The sequence below is a fragment of the Notechis scutatus genome, chromosome Z, assembly GCF_049901735.1.
Source record: "Notechis scutatus isolate UNSWTSFEM ecotype Mainland chromosome Z, rNotScu1.2, whole genome shotgun sequence".
In the NCBI taxonomy this organism is placed as follows: Eukaryota; Metazoa; Chordata; class Lepidosauria; order Squamata; family Elapidae; genus Notechis; species Notechis scutatus.
Window position 1 is genome coordinate 80,064,368 of NC_142025.1, and position 21,191 is coordinate 80,085,558.

The 21,191-nt window shown below is 39.7% G+C and overlaps 1 protein-coding gene across 2 annotated transcripts in view; it reads right to left on the minus strand.

Annotated features, from left to right (window-relative positions):
- Positions 1-220: 220 nt before the first annotated feature.
- SDHA (succinate dehydrogenase complex flavoprotein subunit A) overlaps positions 221-21,191 on the minus strand; it is a 53,820-nt gene continuing 32,849 nt past the window's right edge. For both annotated transcript variants that reach the window (XM_087948091.1, XM_026678296.2), the window contains 4 exons: positions 19,448-19,559; positions 12,397-12,527; positions 3,487-3,600; positions 221-889 (listed from right to left, as the gene is read on the minus strand). In XM_087948091.1, coding sequence (XP_087804217.1) covers positions 803-889; positions 3,487-3,600; positions 12,397-12,527; positions 19,448-19,559 — 444 coding nt within the window. In that variant the 3' untranslated portion in view covers positions 221-802. The remainder of the gene's footprint in view (positions 890-3,486; positions 3,601-12,396; positions 12,528-19,447; positions 19,560-21,191) is intronic.

Here is a 21,191-nt window from a genome sequence, read left to right on the forward strand (position 1 = left end):
AAATACCTGGACTCAAACAGGGCTGTTTCACATTATTTTCACAGGCCAGGTGTCCTTGAACATACCAATTCTCATACCTCTGTTTCTGTCAGGGCTGTCAGCCCCTCTTCTCTCTCATTGCTACTCTCTACATTCCATTGCCCTGTCTTCCCTCCCTAGCATTTTATGACAGGATGCCAGCAAAGCATAGAAGCTGAAGATGGCAGATCTGACACAATAATTATCAATTTATCTTTATTTATTTTACTAAGCTGGAAGTATTTTCAAAAACACTCTTAGTTTTAGTGCTTGTAACAAACAAGAAAAGCCCATCTGAAATAACATTCATAATCACAATGATTGCAGCAATTACATTTTTAAATGCTACCTAGTTACTAAAAGTTACAATGCAGTAATAAATGTATGTAAGCACATATCAATCTAGTAAATAATACTCTACATTGCTGATCCTGATGATGCTCTTACATTCAATAAAAGCCCCTCATTTCCATCATATGCATATAGTTTCTTAATATAACACACTAGAAATTTATTACAGGAGAATGTAAATAATGTATGCTATAAGCAGATTCCTAGTGTACTGAGAAAGTTAGAAACTGACTCACATGCAAGAACATTTTGATATAGCAGTATGTAGCTCATGTCTCAAAACTCAGCTTTCTCACACATCAAACATAAAAAATTAGAGCAGATTTTGGATTTTGAAAGCTTTAAATTAACTGCTATTTTATCTACTACAATAGATAACATTTGCTTCGTATATTTGCATATGCATTAAAAACAAAAATTCAAATCAAAATAACTAATAAGACCGAATAGCTGGAGGAACTGAAGCACAATCTTCTTCATTCAGAGTTTTATCTATTACAGGTCTATAATCCAGTGTAACCTTTAAAAAAAAATAAGGGTTCATCTTATTAATAAAGTATTATTAATACTATATATCTCATTTACCCTGTACAAATTCTGATTTTACTATTTACATTGATATTAATACATTTACAATTTATTATGATATATTACCATAAATATTTAAAATTTAGCTATGTGAAAAACATTGTAAGAAAGAAATGAAGACTATAAAGAAATATTGCCACATTCATACTGAAATTATATTTTTTTATTTCTGTAATTAAGTAGCATAAATTCTTATATAACAAAATTTTAATTCAAACTTCAGGTCATATTTAACCTTTGGTGAACCTTCATTTTCCAGATCATATATCAATATAATTTTTACCTTTGCTATAAAGTGGCTTAGTAAGCATTAAGGCCATTGAAACCATGCCAAGATAGTTCTACATATATTTCTAATTGCGGGAAGTCAGAAACATATAAGATGCTGTTCACCTAGGATCAGTCCCTTTAATAAATACCATCTAAGCAGGATCAAGAGGTTTTATTTAGCGTCCTACAGAATAAATAAAGATTATTTATCCCAATCTCCTGCCCTATTAGATTTATCCCAATCTCCTGCCCTATTAGATTAGATTAGATTTTCCTTATCTAGCCAATACCCAAGACTCACACACAATGGTACCTTGGTATTCATCCTTAATTGGTTCAGGGAGGCAAATGAATACTAAAAAGGATGAGTATCAAACAAACCATGTCACTTATGTGGCCCTTTGTTTAGGCTGGGAAGGATTTCCTATCTGTCCCTTTTCCTATATCAGTGACCTTCCCAGTATAATCAGCTTCTTGTCCACACTTTGTGGCTGTCCTCCATCCTTTGCAGTGTGTTGAGTACCAAAATATGCTGAATACTGGGATATTTTCACATGAAAATGTGTTGCATACAAAATTCAACAAATTCTGAAGTACTGAGGTACACTGTATTAGAAATTATTATTTAAAGTAAGGCTAGGAGTACAGGTAGCCCTTACTTGATGACTTATTGATCAAAATTGTGATGGATTCAACAAAAAGTTACTTATAATCCATCCTCAAAGTTACAATTGTTGCACCCATCCCCTGGCAACCACATGACCAGTTAGAGTGCTTAGCAATTGGCTTGCATTCATGACTGGCTGCAGAATCTGTCATATGACTGCAATATCTAATGGGCTATTTTGCTCTTTTCCAGCAAAAATGCCCCTTCAGGAAACTGGATCAGCTTAACGACTACATGATTTTTTTTACATTGTGACTCACTTTTTTTTCTATTGTGACTCACTTTGACAATGGTAATAGTAGCAAAATCAAGTGATATCATGTAACCTGATTAACTACAATTAATTATAATTAAAATTTGAAGTCCAACTTTAGTTGTTAAGCAAGGACTATTTGTATTGTAAAGCACATTGGTGACTTTAGAAAAGTGAGATTAAATATGACAATATTTTGATATAATAATGGTTCAAACTAGGCTGAATCTGGCCTGTATCTCCAAATCATCTAGCTTGTAGCCCCAATACGAAATATAGGTAGACTTTATTTAATTACCTTAATTGGGACTGGAATATTTGTTGCTAAAAAAGTAGGTATTATGTAACATATCACATAACTATGTTGCTTAGCAATTGGAGTTCCAGTCATCCCAGTGTAGTTATTAGGTAAGAAAAAATACAATTGTTAGGTAAGGACTTCCCGTTTTTCCTGCCTTATACAAATTGTTGGCAAGAAAACAATGAAGGTCAGCTGGGATTGCAAGGGTTGACAGTGACAGATTATAAAGTAGAGATGGGGGAGAATAGGTGAGTTGGAAGAATTGCATGCATGCTGTGATTATCAATGTAGGCGATTGCCAAATGCCTAAATTTTGACCCCATTATCAAGCAGCTGCTACAACAGCTATAACTTTAAATGGTTCCGATCGAATGCATGTTAAGTGAGGATTACCTGTATATCTGACCTACTATGGTCCTAAAATGAAATTCATGTTTGTAATTCTATTACAAATACTTTCAACATCAATCAGTGTATTCATCTGATCCAAAAGGACAGATCAGCTCGCCATTCACGCCCAAACATGGCCTCTTTTTATCTATGTAAGGGATGCTCAACCCCTGGGCCACAGACAGAACAGGGCTGTGGAAGTCAGTGAAGCTCCATCCATGCACACACAAAATCCAGGCAGTGTGCAAAACCATGCCTCTCGGTCTGCATAAAAACCGCCCTCCATAGAATCGGTTGGGGACCACTGCCCTAAGGTTGGGGACCACTGCCCTAGTGGTTCCTAATTTCTGGTCTAGATCCAATTATGCAATAGTTGAATATGTGAAAGTCACATAGTGACTTTCAGGCTTATACCTTCTCTACCAGGGATACTTCACTATTCAAAAAAAAAAAAAAAAAAGGAAAGATGGAAAAAGACTCAGTTGAGGATCTGACTCCTAAAGGAAAAGCAAGACATGCATATAAATCCTTCAAGCACAGTATTCTGTATTATTTCTAATAATTTATTTAATCATTCCTTTCAAGACCCATGTTACTAGAAGTATTATACAACTAAATAAATATTAAAATTAAAGAAATGTTTTATACCTTCCCGGTCTTCACATCTACGTAAGAGAGTGTGTGTTTTCTCCAATGCTGCTCAAATGGTTTCTTCTGCTGTCCTGGAATTGGTTTAGAATAATCATATTCATCTATCCTAACCTAAAACATAAAATACATGTGAGGGTATATTATATTTTAAACTCCCATTCAGTTAAGATCAGTATTTTTCAAAACAACATAACTAGCTTAACGCACCTTAAATGGTAAATATAATGTTGGTTCTCATACTGATAACAGATTCAAATGTCTGCTAATTAAATAACCCAGCTCTTATATATTTTACAATAACAAAATTGGAAGTGATCTTGAAGGTCTTCTAGTCCAATGTCGTGCTCACGCCCTGTACCATTCTGGACAATGTCCAATCTCTTCTTAAAAACCTCCAGTGATGGAACACCCGCAATTTCTGGAGGCAAGCTGTTCCACTGGTTCTGACAGGAAATTTTTCCATAAGTCTAGGTTGGATCTCTCTTCGATAAACTTGTATCTTTTACTTATCTGGTGCGTTGGAAAATAATTCCCTTTTTTTTCTGTGACAACCTCTCATATACAGGAAGCTTGCTTTCATATCACCTCTAATCCTTCTCTTCGTTAGAGCAGACATGCCCAGTTCCCACAACATATGCTTTAGCCTTCAGTCACCTAATCATCTTCTCTGCACTTTCTACAGTCTCAACATCTGTTTTGTATTGTAGTGACCAAAACTGGATACAGTATTCCAAGTGTGGTCCTACCAGTGGTACTAATATTTAATATGATATTGATACTATCATTCTGTTGATGCAGTCTAGGACTGCATTGGCTTTTTTGGCAGCTGCAGCACATTGCTAGCTCATACTTAAGTGATTGTCTACCACCTATTCGATACCTGTGCATTTGGTTTTTCTTCCCTAAGTGCAAAACTGTACTTTTTTTCACCACTGAATTGCCTTTTGTTGGCTAGGAGCCAATGTTCAAATCTGTCAAAGAACCTTCTGGATATTAAACCTATCTTCTTCAGTGTTGTGCCAGCTTGGTATTGTCTGCAATTCTGATGAGTTTCCTTTCTATCCCTTCATTTAAATCATTATGAAGATGTTGAACAGTACTGGATTTTGGACAGAATCTTGTAGATATAGTTCCATTTAGAACCATACATTAAGTGTGATTGGTTAGCTGGTTATGAATCTATCTGGTGGTGATGCTGTCTAACCCTCATTTTTCTATCTTAACAAGTAGGCTGTGGTGTACCTTGTACTTGCCTTACTGAAGTCCAAGTATACTACGTCCACAACATTTAACTGGACCTCTAATTATTGTAAGACAATAATTTGTCTTATTGGACAAATCCAATAAGATTTATAATCTGTTTTTGACAAATTCATGTTGCTTCTAGTAACAACTTTGCTTATTTCTAATTGTGTGCCGATGTGTTGCTTGATTATTTTTTCCAGGATTCTTCCAGGTACTGATGTCAGGCTGATTTCCTGGATCCATTTTCCTCCTTTTTTGAAGATTCATTTCTTCCTGTGATGATCCACATCAGCTTCTTTCCAGTCCTCTGGTATCTCCCTGGTGCTCCAGCATTTTTGAAAGATATGGTTCAATGGTTCCAAGATCATGTCTATCTGCTCCTTCAGAACCCTGGGGTGTAATCCATCTAGTCCTGATGCTTTGAACTCATCTAGAGTGGATAGGTGTTCTCTTGACTATTTTGACTTGTGTTACTAATCTGTCTTTGTCAAGTTGGACTATTTTTCCTTTTACATAAAGAGGTGCAAAATGAATTAAGCAATTCTGTTTTCTTTCTCCTGTATTTTTTTCTGAACTCTTTTATTGTACTCTCTCACCCTTCCTTTATGCAACCAAACAGAAGACCTTCCACTAATTCTTCATTCAGAATATTGCACATTTGCTCCCAAAACTTTAATCCCATTCACTGGAACATAACACAAAGTCTCCATTCTATGACTTCCTACTTTCATTGTTTGGGACTGAATGAAGAGTTACAGATTCAGGCTCAATCAAGACATTGCATATGTTATGGGCACTTGATATTGACAGAAGCACTGTATTAAAGATGCCTGCAGCACTTATTCTCCACTCTGCACTGGTGGAAGAATTATATTTGGAGCACATTTCCAAAAGATGGTATGCCATTTCTTAAATCAGAAGTGAAATGGTCGCTAAGCTAGAGAGAAAGAGAGAGAGAAGAGACAGACAAAGAACCAGAGCCAGACAGAGATACTGCAAAGGTCACTGGTTGCAGCCATCCATTCAGTGACCTGTACCTGAGCCATTTTTTTATTTTATTTTTGCCCCTTTGTGAAGGGTGGAGTAATTGTTTAAAGCTGTCTCTTCCTGAACTGGTTTTCATCAAGTGCTTCACTAAGTGATAACTGCAAATTAACAAGCTTAGCTCTGTAGCCTTGATTGATTAGAACTCTCTGCCTCCCTGGCACTGCTACTTGAAAATACCAAACTGTAAACAGTTTCACACTGAAGGCTTTTGTTGTCAGATGGATGAAATTTGGTCATAAATGTGTACATTGGTTAGAAAATGATTATTGACTGAGTGCACAGTAAGTTGAGTACATAGACTGGATTTGATATTTTTATCCACCTGTCAAATGCTTCCCAGGAATTGGGAAAGACAAATGATGTTGTTCTATAGTGTTAAAGGTATCAACACAGGATATAAGCCAGGGATGGGATCCGACTGGTATAACTTCCAGTTCTGTCTATTAGTGTCGTGTGCGCATGCGCGAGTCGTGCGAGTGCAATTTACAACCTGCTGAGCTGCCCGGACAGCTGAGCAGCACTGCATGCAAGTACGCAGCGGATGGAAAACCCCTTTTTTCCTGCTTTTTCAACTGTAACTGTGTCGCGCAAATAAAGGTCATATAAAAGCCTGGGCGGGGGGTGGGTGGGCCAAAACGGCAGCAGACATAGAACCGGTTCTAGGCCTGCTGCTCTTCAGAACTACCGGTTCTACAGAAGTGGACAGAACTGGTAGAAACCCACCCCTGATATAAGCTATTCCAAGTAAAGCAACCTTCTGCATTGGACTGATAGTGATTTTGTCAATGCTGGTGATGTTCAAGTGGTGCTCCAGATATTTTAGGATTGGTCCATAGTGCCTATTACTATTGTTATTATCTTTGCTTTCAATTATTATTATTATTATACACAAAAAACAACAGCGTACACAGCAAATGAGATAACTATGCTGGGTTTTGTATCACAAATCACTAGTCGAACACTTCCCAAGTGTTTAGGACTGTGTGATGTATCAGCAGAGTATGCAAGCAGCTCCCAGTAAGGTGGCCTTCTGCAGCTGACCAATTGTGATTTTGTCAGCGCCAATTGTTTTTAAGTGCTTGCCTAGCTCTTTAGGCATAGCACCCAGTGTGTCGAGTACCACTGGAACCACCTGCACTGGTTTATGCAAGAGTCTTTGCAGTTGGATTTTCAAGTCCTGATATCTGGTGATTTTTTTCAAGTTGTTTCTTGTTGATTCTGCTGTCACCAGGTATGGCAATGTCAACGATCCACACTTTTTTCTTTTCCACAATCGTGATATCCAGGGTAGTTTGTGTTCCAAAACTTTGTCAATCTGTATTTGGAAGTCCCACAGTAGTTTTGCATGCTCATTTTCAACCACTTTCTCGGGCTTATGATCCCACCAGTTCTTTGCTACAGGCAGATGGTAGTTGTGACACAAGTTCCAGTGGGCCATCTGAGCGACTGTGTTGTGATGTTGTATGTGGTCAGTCTGAGCCATTGTCTTGCAACAGCTCAGATTGTGAGCGATGGTTTCGTCCGCTTCTTTGCAGAGTCTGCATTTGGGGTCATCAGCAGGTTTTTCTATTCTGGCTTTGATTGCATTCCTTCTGATGGCTTGTTCTTGGGCTGCAAGAATCAGGCCTTCTGTCTTTTTCTTCAATGTTCCGTTGGTCAGCCATAACCAGGTCTTTTCCTTATCTATTTTTCCTTGGATCTTTTCAAGGAACTGTCCATGCAGTGCTTTGTTACACCAGCTGTCAGCCCGAGTTTTTATTGCTGTTTTCCTGTATTGATTCTTGGTTTGCTGCACTTTGAGCAGCTTCCTATTTGTTGACTTCCATCAAAGCTGGTTCAACACCGTCTTTCATGTAATCTGTCAGAGTATGCTTCTCTTCTTCGACTGTCTGCTTCACTTGCAAAATTCCTCTGCCACCTGCTTTTCTGGGTCTGTCATATAGCCTGTCAACATCACTAAGTGGGTGCAGCACATAGTGCATGGTCATCAGTTTTCTTGTTTTCCTATCTAGGCTGTTATTATTATTTATTATTATTATTATTTGTTTCAGTCAACCAGATGTTTAGATTGGATCTGGCATTTTTATCAAGTCCTTCCCATGGATCTGATAGGCAGAGGTTGTTGTTTGATAATATTAAGGATATGGGTAGTCCATGATTTACAATTGTTGCTTAACAGATGTTGGGAATTATGGCAAACTCTCCAAAAGCCACTGCAACACTGCCATTCACCCTTGTGACAGACCACAAGGATGCTTCCCAATTTATCTTCTCCCTCCCTTAATCCTTGAAAGTATTTGCCCAAACAATTCCTAGCAAGACTTATACTGATTCCCACTCCTCCAGGCCTACACACTCCTCCTCACTTACCTTTTAAAGAGCTCCAAAGCCTTTCATAGTGCTGCAATAGGTTGTTTTGTTGCATGGTGCGATACTAGAATCTTGCTGCAGTGCTGTGAAAATCTCATTAAGGCAGCAAAATGGGAATTTGTTTTGTGACTGCCATTTTCTCCCCACCCAAAAGTGGGTAGGGACAAAATGGCAGTTGCTTTTGGGTCACCGCTGTATGGCTCAGGGATAAATTGCTCTATTTTGCTGCCTGAATACAGTTTGCATAGCTCAACAGAAGCTTTCTACTGTTTTCAGAAGTTCTGTGCAGCATTGTGCAACCTTATTAATGAAGCAAAATGTAGAGGTTTGCAAGGCCAACATAGAAGCAGCTCAATTTTGCCTCCACTTGCTTGTAGAAGCGTATGGGGGACAAATCATTCCATTGTGCTGCCTTAATGAGGTTCCTCAGAGCTGCATGATTCAGGAATCATGAGTGACAAAGCAACCTGTTCCATTGCTTCAAAAGTAAGTTGGAGGAGAGTATTTGGCCTAGTGGAGTAAGAATTAAGACTTGAGGAACCTGGTGGTCATGGGAAAATACCTGTGGGGACCCAAGAGGAAGGAAGGAAGCAGAGCATGAGGATGTCTTGAGAGGGCTGGATTAGACTCCATTGCAATCATATCACAGGGACTATTTGTAGAGGATGTAGGAGCTCTGGTGGTATAGTGGTTAGAATACAGTATTGCAGGCAAGCTTGCCCACAGCCTGGAGTTTGATCCTGACAGGGCTCAAGGTTGACTCTGTCTTCTATCCTTCTGAGATCAGTAAAATGGGGATCCAGATTGTTGGGGGCAATATGATGGCTGGATTAGGCTCCATTACAGTCACACTGTAAACCTCCAGGGTTTACAGTGCTGTAAAGCATTATGGGGCTGTATGTAAATCTAACTGCTATTGCTAATGTAAGCTGTTCCAAGTAAAGCAGCTGGTGAAGCATCTTCCCTTCACCTCTCAATGGGGAGGGGGGGGGATAATTCCACAAATGATATCCCCTTACTCATCAGAGACATCATAGAACATGATCAGAAGCATCCAAATGCCATCTTATTTGGTCTTGAAGATACCAACGAATCAGACAACATCACCAAAGTTTGCAATATCATAAGCAACTCCAATACAACAAACATCTCTCCTGAAGATATCATTGAAATAACCAGAGATGGCCCTGAGTTCAAATACAATGACGGCTCGGTAGCCCCAAGATTTTGTAGAGTTGTATGCAAAAATGAGCCCAGCACATGTATATTCATTCATACAATAAACGCTTGCAAAAACCACTCCCAACCATAAAAAACTTCGCTCAAGACCAGACTTATCCATACTGCAAAGAATCTGCTCCTGTGAACTCCGCACAGAACTCAAAAAATGTCTAGACAGTGGAGAGAAGGACCTATACATTGACTACTGTGCTGATTGCATCAAAAGAAAGTCACACAACCCACAACTCCACATCCAACTCTACCTCATCCAACCCACCATCACTCAAAACTAGGCACGCACGCCCCTAACTAACTGTCCTTAAATATCACATTTTGATTCTTACTATGTTACAGAGCCCGATTATGACATCAAACATGTAAACAAATTAAATTCACTATTAACATGGGCAACATCCTGCCCACGTTTTTATCTTTCTTGGTGACCTCAATCTACCTCATATTAACTGGACCCTAAATGAATGTAAAACTGAACCCATACATGCAACCTTCTACAATGCTATAACAAATCTGGGACTGGAACAACTAGTAACCAACAATACTAGACTTAACAACTGCCTCAATCTCATCTTCTGCAATAGTTTGAATTCAATTTACGGAATACAAATTAAAGAATCCTTTTCCAACAGTGACCACAACATGATTGACTTTTGTCTCAACATACGTCCACACAAAAATCATCATAACGACAGGATCCCCAATTAAAACTTCAAAAAAGGCAACTATGATCTTATAGACAACAATCTCTCATCTCTTGATTGGCAACTTCTGTTCACTGGATGCAATACTGTTGAAGACCATTACAACATATTTTTACTTGAAGTCAAAAGAGTCATCAAGCTATATGTGCCAATAACAACTCCCTAAAACCAGAAAAAACAAATTACCCATAACAATAAGGAAGCTCCAATCCAAAAAGAAATCACTTTGGCGGAAAAACAAATCTGGTCACGTTGACAACTTCAAAAGCCGATACAAAAATTTATGCCATCAGATAAAGACTGAATGCACCAATTATCACATTAAACAAGAGGAAAACCTTCTACACACCAATTCCACCCGCACTTTCTACAATTTTGTAAACAACAAACTAAAAGACTCAAGGTCCATCCCACCCCTGAAAGGACCAAATGGTAAAGACTGCAACGATGACACCATTAAAGCCAATCTCTTTAACATATTCTTTGGCTCAGTATTTGTAAACAGCATGCCCAATATTTCCTAGTCGAACCATAGACAACTACAATGATCTAATACATATCGATTTTACAGAAGACAATGTTGAAAAAGCACTACACAATCTCAAACCATCTCTATCTATTGGATTGCATGGAATATGTGCCTACTTCTTAAAAAAGCTATCCACTGCCATAGCTGAACCTCTAAGCATAATCTTTGGAAAATCTTTCAGAACCAGCTCCTTGCCAAACCTATGGTCACTAGCCACGGTCATCCCCATCTTCAAAAAGGGATCCCTCAAGGCAGTGGTTCTAGGACCAACTCTCTTCATACTCTACATAAATGACCTGTGATCATATTACGAGCAACTGCATTCTCTTTGCTGATGATGTAAAGCTATTCAACACCACAGACAATACTGCTACCCTTCAAAAAGACCTCAACTATGTATCAGAATGGTCAAACAAATAGCAATTTCAAATTTCAACTAATAAATGCTGTCTTACATATTGGCAAAAAAAAAAGAGAGAAAATAAAATACAAGCTGAATAGTCAAGACTTTGTTGATGATCCAAACTCTGTCAACGACCTTGGAGTACTCATCTCTAATGATCTAAGTGCTAAAGCCCACTGTAACTACATAGCCAAAAAGGCATTAAGAGTTGTTAACCTAATCCTGCGTAGCTTTTTCTCCGGTAATATCATACTACTAACTAGAGCATACAAAACATTTGCTAGACCAATACTTGAATACAGCTCATCAGCTTGGAACCTGCATTATGTATCTGACATTAATACAGTTGAGAAAGTCCGGAAATATTTCACAAGAAATGTTCTCCAATCCTCTACTCGTTGTAGAATACCTTATGCCACCAGACTTGAAACTCTAGACCTAGAAAACCTAGAACTACGCCACCTTCGGTCCGATCTAAGTATAGTATATAAAATCATACATTGCAATGTCCTACCTGTCAATGAATACTTCAGCTTCAACCATAACAATACAAGAGCACACAATAGATACAAAGTCAAGGTTAACTGCACCAAACTTGATTGCAGGAAATCCGACTTCAGCAACAGAGTGGTCAATGTCTGGAATAGTCTACCTGACTCTGTGGTTTCTTCCCCAAACCCCAAAAACTTTATCCTTAGACTGTCTACTATTGACATTATCCCTTTCCTAAGAGGTCTGTAGGGGGCGTGCATAAGTGCACCAACGTTCCTACCGTCCCTGTCCTATTGTTTCTTTTTATTTTTCTTCTACGTATCCTTTTCATGTATTCATAACTATGTTTATATTTATACCTGTTACCTTATAATCGCTTAACAAATAAAATAAATAAATAAAAATAAAAATAAATAAACTTCAAAGTAGCTAAATGGAACCTTTGTGACAGTATAGATGGATGGGTAGGTAGGTAGATAGATAGATAAATAGATACACATTCATATATACATGGTTAGCTAGAGGTTAAAAAATAAGTTTGTAGACATTTTCTATAATAAATGCCTCTTTGGGAAAACATTGAAGACAGCCATGCTCTCCTTTTGGTGGTCTGTACCATTTCGCAAAAGAATCCTTTCTAAGAAATATGAAACACATTAAAGTGATCAAGATAATGACATTATGTATTTTTATAATTTCAGTGACAGAAAACAGTGTGTTTAGACACATTCTTAAGCTATTACAATACAATATAAGTACAGTTTCTTTGATAGAGAAATAGGCATTGAGAATAGCTCTATCAAAAGTACAAACCTTATATTGCCTACATGAAGAGTATTTATGATAGCAGTTGAAGAAATAACTTCTAAATAAATATGTACCTTATAGTCCTCCCTTGCATGAGCTCCACGTGACTCTTTTCGAGCTTCTGCTCCATAAATAGTTTGTAAACCACATAGCATGAGATTTTGTAGTTCCAAAGTCTCTACCAAGTCAGTATTCCAAACAACACCTATAAGTACAACAAAAAGTATGAAGCAGTTTTAGAAATTATAGGGAGAAAGAACCTCAGCAGATTCACCAGATTCTTCCTTTGGTATAATGTAATAGTACTAGCACAGAAAGCAGAAAGAAGCTTAATACTTTTTTAAGACTCAAAAGCAACTTGATAAATATATTTAGCAATCAATACTGAACACAAGGCATACTTCTGAGTAGGGAAATTAATTGTGAATTTCTCATGTATGAGGGGGTTTCTAGGCTGCAAGAAAGAAAACAAAAAATCTCCAAAAGCTGAACAGCTTTCCAAATGACATTTTCAATAGTATAGAAACAAGTTATATCAGGACCCGAAAAGCAGCAGCAGGCAAGGAAAACGAAGATGTAGTTGTATAATTGCCTCAAAGATTTCATTTCTATGATGCCACATCTGCTGCAGTACTTGCAACTCACCCAATACCAAAAGAGGTCGGGTAATTGCTATGATAATGAGGAGAAACCATTCTTAAAATAATTTATCCAGTGAATAAAAAGAGTATTAACACAGTTGCACAAATACCTTCAAATTGCATAAATTATAATTTCAGCCTTTTCTGCCACAGACTTTATTTTTAGAATTTTCTACAAATCAGGATTGGAAGAAGCTATTTAAGTCACTGATTTCAACCCTTCTCAGTGAAGGAATCTAAATTAAAGCAACATGAGCAGTTGGTTGTTTAACTTCTGTTTGAATATCTGCAACAAAGGCAAACCTATCATATATTTTTTTAGTAATTGGTCCCACTGTTTTTCTAAACTTTCAACCAGAATCTGTTTCCTATAATTTAAGATTACTGTGCTAGGACTGTAATGCATAGGTAGTCCACAAGTTGCAACCGTAATTAAGTCTGGCAATTATGGTAAAGTCATGACAATCATAAAGCGAGTAATCACATGACTAGACCCAATGTGAAACATACCATATGGTAATAAATGGAGGTGGGCTGCCAAGGATACATTTCAACTCCCTCCCCATTATCTCCTTCCAGCTCTGCCATTTTGGCCACCCTGCATTTATTTAATTAATTTATACTGCCGCCTATTCGCCCATGGCGACTTGAGGCGGCTTATACAATGTAAAACTATATTTAAAACAAAAAATAAAAACAAAGACAATAAATACTAACAAAAAGAATAAAATAAATTAGTAAAGTACAATAGAACAAAATTTGGGAAAACAAAAAACAAAACAAAAAACAAAACAAAAACCAACTCCCAACCCCTGCCCCAACGACAGCAGATCACACTAGCCACCTGATTGGCTCCATTCCTCTCTGGGTTCCCCAGGCCCGCTGGCAAAAACAGGTCTTCAGTGCCTTTTGGAAAATTATTAGTGAGGGGTCCATTCTAATCTCTGGGGGGGATGATGTTCCAGAGACGGAGCCACCACGGAGAAGGCCCTTCTTCTGGGTCCCACCAGGTGTATCTCCGTCAGGGATGGGACCTGCAACATTCCCTGCCTCCTCATTCTAATGGGTCGGGTAGATGTTACTGGCAAGAGATGTTTCCTCAGATAATCCGGACTCAAGCCATGAAGGGCTTTAAAGGTGACAACCAGCACCTTGAATTGAATCTGGAAGCAAATTGGCAACCAAAGCAGCTCCTGCAGGAGAGGTGACACATGTGCACACTGGGGTCTGCATAAAACCATGCAGGCCGCTGCATTTTGCACCAACTGGAGCTTCTGGATGCTCTTCAAGGGCAGCCCCATGTAGAGCGTGTTGCAATAATCAAGACGAGAAGTGACCAGGGCATGAGTGACTGTGAGTAGGGACCGCTGATCCAGGAACGGGCGTAACTGGTGCACAACCCGCAGTTGCACAAAGGCCCTCCTGGCCATGACCGCCACCTGCTCTTCGAACAGGAGTTGTGAGTCCAGGAAAACCCCTAGATTATGCACAGGATCTGTTTGGGGTAATGCCACCCCATCCAAGACTAAAGGTGGTAATTCTCCCTGAGCCAATGAACCCTAAACCCAGAGCCATTCGGTCTTGCAAGCGTTCAATTTCAACCCGTTGTTCCCCATCCAGCCCCTAACAACCTCCAGGTACTGTGAGAGGGAAGATACAGCAACACTTAACTCACCATGGGCCAAGACATACAGCTGAGTATCATCAGCATATTGGTGATACCTCAGTCCATAGTGACAGATGATCTCACACAGCGGCTTCATATAAATGTTGAACAGGAGCGGAGAGAGTACTGAGCCCTGCGGATCCCCATAAAGCAGTGGGCGAGGGCTGGATCTCTCCCCTCCTAACAACACTGACTGAGAGCAGCCGCAGAGGAAGGAAGTGAACCAAGACAGCACAAGGCCTCCCACTCCCATCCCCCGAAGCCATCCCAGGAGAATCCCATGGTCAATGGTATCAAAAGCTGCCGAGAGGTTAAGTAGAGCAAAGATGGATGCACTACCCCCATCCCATTCCTGCCAAAGATCATCTAAAAGTGTGACCAATGCTGTTTCTGTCCCAAATCCAGGCCTGAATCCTGACTGGTAGGGCTTGAGATAATTTGTTTCATCCAGAAACCCCTGGAGCTGCTGCACAACCACCTTCTCAACCACCTTCTCCAAAAAGGAAAGATTGGAGATAGGTCGGAAATTATCCAACCGGGTGGAGCCCAGCGATGGCTTCTTAAGAAGATGGTGGACCACAGCCTCCTTAAAGTGCTGGGGCATGGTCCCCTCCTGTAGAGAAGCATTAATCACTGCCAGACTCCACCCGCCTGTCATCTCCTGGGAAGCTTGCACAAGCCAGGAGGGACATGGGTCTAAAATACAGATGCTCGCGCGCATACTCCCTAGGATCCTGTCCACTTCCTCAGGAGCAACAGGGTCAAACTGTTCCCAGATAATAGGGCAAGAACCTGCCTCAGGAGCTTCCACCGGATCAGCAACCACGCCGGCATCCAACTGGGAACGAAATCAAGCGATTTTGTCTTCCAGAAAATCCGCAAATTCCCCAGCGTGCCCCTTCAGGTGGACCTCAATCTCCCCCTTCCCTAGGAGGAGATGGCTCACCTTAAAGAGGGTCGCTGGGCGATTATCTGCAGATGCAATTAGTGTGGAGAAGTATTTACACTTCGCCTCACGAATTGCCACAAGGTAGGCCTTAGTAGCAGCTCTTACCCGTGTTCAATCAAGTTCATCTCCTGGATTCCACCAGCGGCACTATAGACATCTTCTCATGCATTTCATCCTTCTCAGTTCCTCTGTATACCACAGGGCACAGAGAGGTCTACGGGTGAAGAGAGGTCGCAAGGGTGCAATCCTATCCAGAGCCTCAGTCATCTTCCTATTCCAAACAGTGACTAAGAGCTCAGCTGGACTGCATAATAGATCTGTAGTTATAACCCCCAGCTCCTTCTGGAACCGATCTGGGTCCATTAGTCAATGGGGGCAGACCACTCTAATAGGCACTGCCTCCCTGTGGGGGGATGAAGCTTTTGAGAAACTTATTGCCACCAAACTGTGATCTGACCATAAGGGGACCAAGGACAGGTCTACCAATTTCAGGTCACATAGACACTGCTCCAACAAGAACACCAAATTGGGAGTGTAACCACTATTACTAGTCGGGCTCTGGATATTCTGGGACAGGCCCATGAAAGTCATGGTTTCTATAAAATCTTGGGCCATCTATTTAGCCATCTACCCGTTACTCACTACTGCCCAGTTGAACTTCACAATCTGCAAGGCCTTTGTGATCCCCGCCTATCTCACCTCATCTCTTCCCTTTTGGCCATCCTGTACGCTACTACTACCTATCCACTGCCATCGCCAATTGACCTTTGTCCTACATCACTTCTTCCTCAGTGTGACAGCAGTGACAGCACTGGACTTGCTACTGCCGCCCCAGATGTTGGGTTTTCTGCTACACATTTCCTTGTGCATACCGCTTTTGCCTGCTGAGCCTTGAAGTAACTCACTGCTACCTCCTGGCTGTGGTGTTACAAAACAGCTGTTTTTCTATGAGGGGTTGCTCCTCCTAAAGGCCAGCAAAAGTGAGACAGGTGCAAGCTGCAGACTGTGACATGGAGCATCCACATCCCAGCTAACAAACCCCTGCTTGGTGTAGGTTATACTCATCTCCTCTGCAGATGCTCCTCCCTGACTTGTGACAGGAATCCTCGGTACTCTCCGAACTTGGTTGTTTTCTTGTAGACAATTCATTACCCAAACTAGGTATCATCATCATCATGAGAACTAATGATATTACCTAGTTTGGGTAATGAGATGTCTGCAAGAAAATAATCAAACTCAGAGGACACCAAGGATGCCTCATTTCAACCCGGAGCTATAATATTCTGCATTATTGGTGACAGGGCTGGTGGTTCCTGACCCTGTCCTTGTCTTATCTCTACCTCTATCTCTACCTCTGCCTTTTCCATTTTTGTTTTTAAAGAAGGAAATCAGCAATGAATACTGTAAAAAGTTTTGTTTCTTAAGATATCTGGAATAAAAATAAAATATAATTGCTAAAATATGTAGTTTATTCCAATTTAAAACAAAGGTTGAGGAATATATGATAAAGTGGATTAAAGGCATTGATTACAATATACACATGGGAATGATGGGAAAATATGTGCTTGAAAGGATAAAATTTATATTGTTATAAAGAGAATTTTTATCCAATGATATACTGTTGTATATAATACTAAAAACATTATCTGGTACTATGTTTCCCTGAAAATACGACCTACCCCCCAAAAAGTAAGTCCTTGCTTGATTTTTTTTTACATGTGCACCCAATATAAGTCTTACCCCCCAAAATAGTCTTAAGAAAGACCCTACCCACTCCAGCATGCATGGGTAGAAAATAAGCTAGGGGGGTGGAGCTGCCCTTCTACTTACCTTCAGACAGTTGCAGGAGGCCTCACACACCCTGACACCTGCCTTGCCGGCCCATTTCTTCTGCAATCGGCAAGGCTTTCCTGAAGGCCTTTGCAGCTGATAACAGAGCTCTAGATCAAACCAGAGCTCTATTATTGGCTGCAGAGGCTTTCAGGAAAGCCTTGCAGGCCTTGCCAGCAAAAGAAGTTTCTGAAGGCCTCTGACAATGAAAAGGAGCCCGGGGGCGACATGCAGAAGTGAGATGAGTCAGTGGATGACATCCCCCATCCCTGAAAGACCTGGTGCCTTTTTTGATGGAAAAAATATAAGACAGGGTCTTATTTTGGGGAAAACACAGATATGTGTAAGTGTACTTCAAATTTATGCTGGAAATGTGAACAAGGATAATTTTATCATGATGTAAAAAACTAGATAATATGGGGCTCAAATACAGAGATTTAGAGGATTTTAAAGGAATATTCAACTTTTAATCTTTAATCTTAAATCAGAACTTTCCTCCCTGAGACTGAAGGTAAGAGCTAAAAAAGAGCCATGGAACATTGTTTTTATAATTGATATTTGATAACTGCAGCAAAATTATTGAATGCACAAAGATCTTTATCTACAATACCTACAATAAAGTAATAGCTGATGAAGATGACAGAACTTGCTGAAATGGCTAACCTGACTTATTTGGTTAAAGACAATATGTTTCGTGGTGACTGAAAATCCCTTATGGATTTTTTGCATAAAAAAGAAAAATGAACTTAAGATCTACATTTTTGATGATTAGACAGAATATAGCCCTGATGGCAAACCTGTGGCACACAGCATTATCTCTAATGGCACGCGAGCCATTGTCCCAGTTCAGCTCTGACACATGCGCGCGCACCTCCCAACAGCCAGCTGGCCTTTAGGTCTCTGCCATGCATGCACGGGAGTTCTGCCTACATACTTACCTCTGCCTGTTGTCATCTGTCTGGCTGCAAGTTTCCTAATCAATTCCTAATCAGAGTTAGGATAGATGGCAGAGTGCAAGGGAGCCAAAAGGACAGAAATGGTGGGAAGAAGCAATGAAAATTTGAAGCAGAGGTGAGTATGAACAGCATGAGGCAGGAACAGCATGAGAACTACACCTAATAATGATCCTGGTCCTGGTCTAACAACTGCAGCGAAAATTGCTGGAACTGCTGTTGGTAAGTGGTGTAGTCACATGCTATTTCATCTAGCAACCTCTTTGCTTAGCAATGAAAATTCTGATCCCAGTTAGGATCTTTTTTAACTTATTTTTCTACAGCTTAATATTGAGAGAAAATTATAAGTTACACTTTTATAATGAACATTATATAGCAAGATTAGAAAACTCTTTGGTTCATTTTGTATATGAAATAAACTAGAAGATTCTTTTCTTTCATTCCTTTTTGATGTGCCCTTACTAACTTCATCTTTGCATGAAACCCCCCCCCCCACTTTTGTTGTTTCTACTGAAAGAAGTTATCACCCAAGCCAAAGAGGAGCTAAGATCCTGGCCCTGGTCATTCACATATAGACGATACATTCCACAAAGACACGATACATTGTTAGAACAACAGGAAGATCTGACCAGGCTAGGGAGAATAAATAAGATAAGAACATACATCAGCTTGGCAGCCTAGGAAGATAAAACATTGAGGCCCAGGAAACAATGTCCTGATGATCCCAAGTTGGTAGTTTAGCATACAGAAAATAAGGAGGTGTAAGGGGAGGGCTTTTTAGGCATGGCTTGTTCTGTGCTGGGATATAAAATGTATTGTTAAAGTCGTGAAATTTGCTCTCCTTGTACTCAATCCAATTGAGAAGGGTCTTGGAGGCCGCACTTGCAACCGCTTTTTCTTTCCTACAATAAACCTTTGAAATTGTGAACCAGAGACTTGTCTTCGTGTTCTGAATATTGATATAATAATAATTTGGGTTTTACATCTCACGATATATTTAAATAATGATGCAAATACATTTAGGTTAATTGGATAAAATAATTTACGAATTTTCACACATCTATGAAGTCTGTATTGAAACAATACCTCTATCAAATGTTTTCAGATCATCCAAATCTTTATAAATTCTGGACATTTTTTCACAGCCTTCTTGTAAGACAGGGCCTGTACGGAACACAGCAGCATGGCTTTGCATTGTCTATAAAGAATGAAGGAGCAATATACTTCAATTTATTTTCTTTGATAACTTTAAAGTAAGAATTTAAGTTTCTACATTTGCCAAAATAATTATGTCAAAGCTCACCCACAGACTTTTAAGACAAATATATAGTTGTTTTCAGCACCTATAAACTACTAGTTAGAGGTGATTGGTGTTCTGACCCAGCCTTCACAAGCCTCAAATCTACTTATGAGGAAACCCCCCTTTTTATTTAGAAAGGCAGGAATTCACGGCATTCACTAACAAAGCTCCAGGTCACATCTCCACAGGTGATTTACAAGCTGTAACAGTCTCTTAGTTTCCCCACAGGGAGCCTCAATTATCACTTCAATTCCAACACAGAGTCCTGACTGACCTGGTTAGTGGCAAGGAAATCCTGGCAAGGAATCCACCAGAGGGAGCTCTTCTGGAGTAATGCCTCTCATACTGCTCCTCTTTATATCTCAGCAGGAGAGGGGCTTGTTAATGTCTCCTTCTTTTCCTGAATAGCTGGCCCTCAGTCCTGCATTGCATACGCACATCTGGAACAGGGTCCAGCTGTTCCTCCTCCAGCTCATCTCAGGCCCTGAAAACAGCTGTCTCTCTGCCTGAGTGTGACTAGATGGGCCCTGCTCTGCATCTGGCTTTGAGACCTCCTGTCCCTCAGAACCTTCTTCCGGCTTTGATGGTAACCCAGATCATCCCCTCCATCTCCTCTGACTCATCTAACTTGATTGCCATTTCTTTGGCAGTCGAGGAACCACAACAATTAGAATCAAACTTCAGGTACTTTTCAGAGGCTCAATTATCCAATTATATTCTCAAATTCATTTTTGCACAAAGTTATGTCTAAATTCATATGAAATGGATATTTCATATTCTACTAAAGCTTCCAACAGCAGTGTACTTTTTTCTTCCCATACACAGAAATTGTTCTGTGAAGAATATTTTCTGAGATCTCATTTTTTTATATGTTGTCAGTTTCAGACTATAATCTACAGATTTTTTGACAAACAGCCAAAGCCCCCTAACAAATGGACCATTAATCAAAACAACACAGAGTTCTTACTTGAAGCACAAATAACTAACCCCAAATTATCATACTTTGGATTAATTAAGCAAAAGACCTAACTCTATAGAAAAGTTTATAATACTAGGAAAGATAAAAGAAAAGATGACTAGCAGCAACATGGACTGGAATCAGTTACAGCGATGAGATACACAATTAGAAGACCTGAAAAATCAGATCATCCTGGAGAAATCTATATATGTGGTCCCTAAGAATCAACATTAACTTGTTGACCCATAACTAAACAGTATATAAGAATTCTTATAATATACTATCTTTTACTAGACTATATACAAAACATAAAATTTATTTCATCATTTATTAAAAATATCTACAAAGTCAATAGCAGCTAAAATCACTATAGAACAGTGATCCCCAACCTTTTTGACGCCGCAGCCCGGTACCGGCATCAGCTGGGCGCCGCGGCCCGGTACCGGCATCAGCTGGGCACCGCCATCTTTTTTTGATGAAAATGTGCTTCCGGTGAGCTTTCTACCGGAAAAGCTCACCGGAAGCACTTTTTCATGAAAAAGATGGCGGCGCCAGCAAGCCAGCGGCCCGGT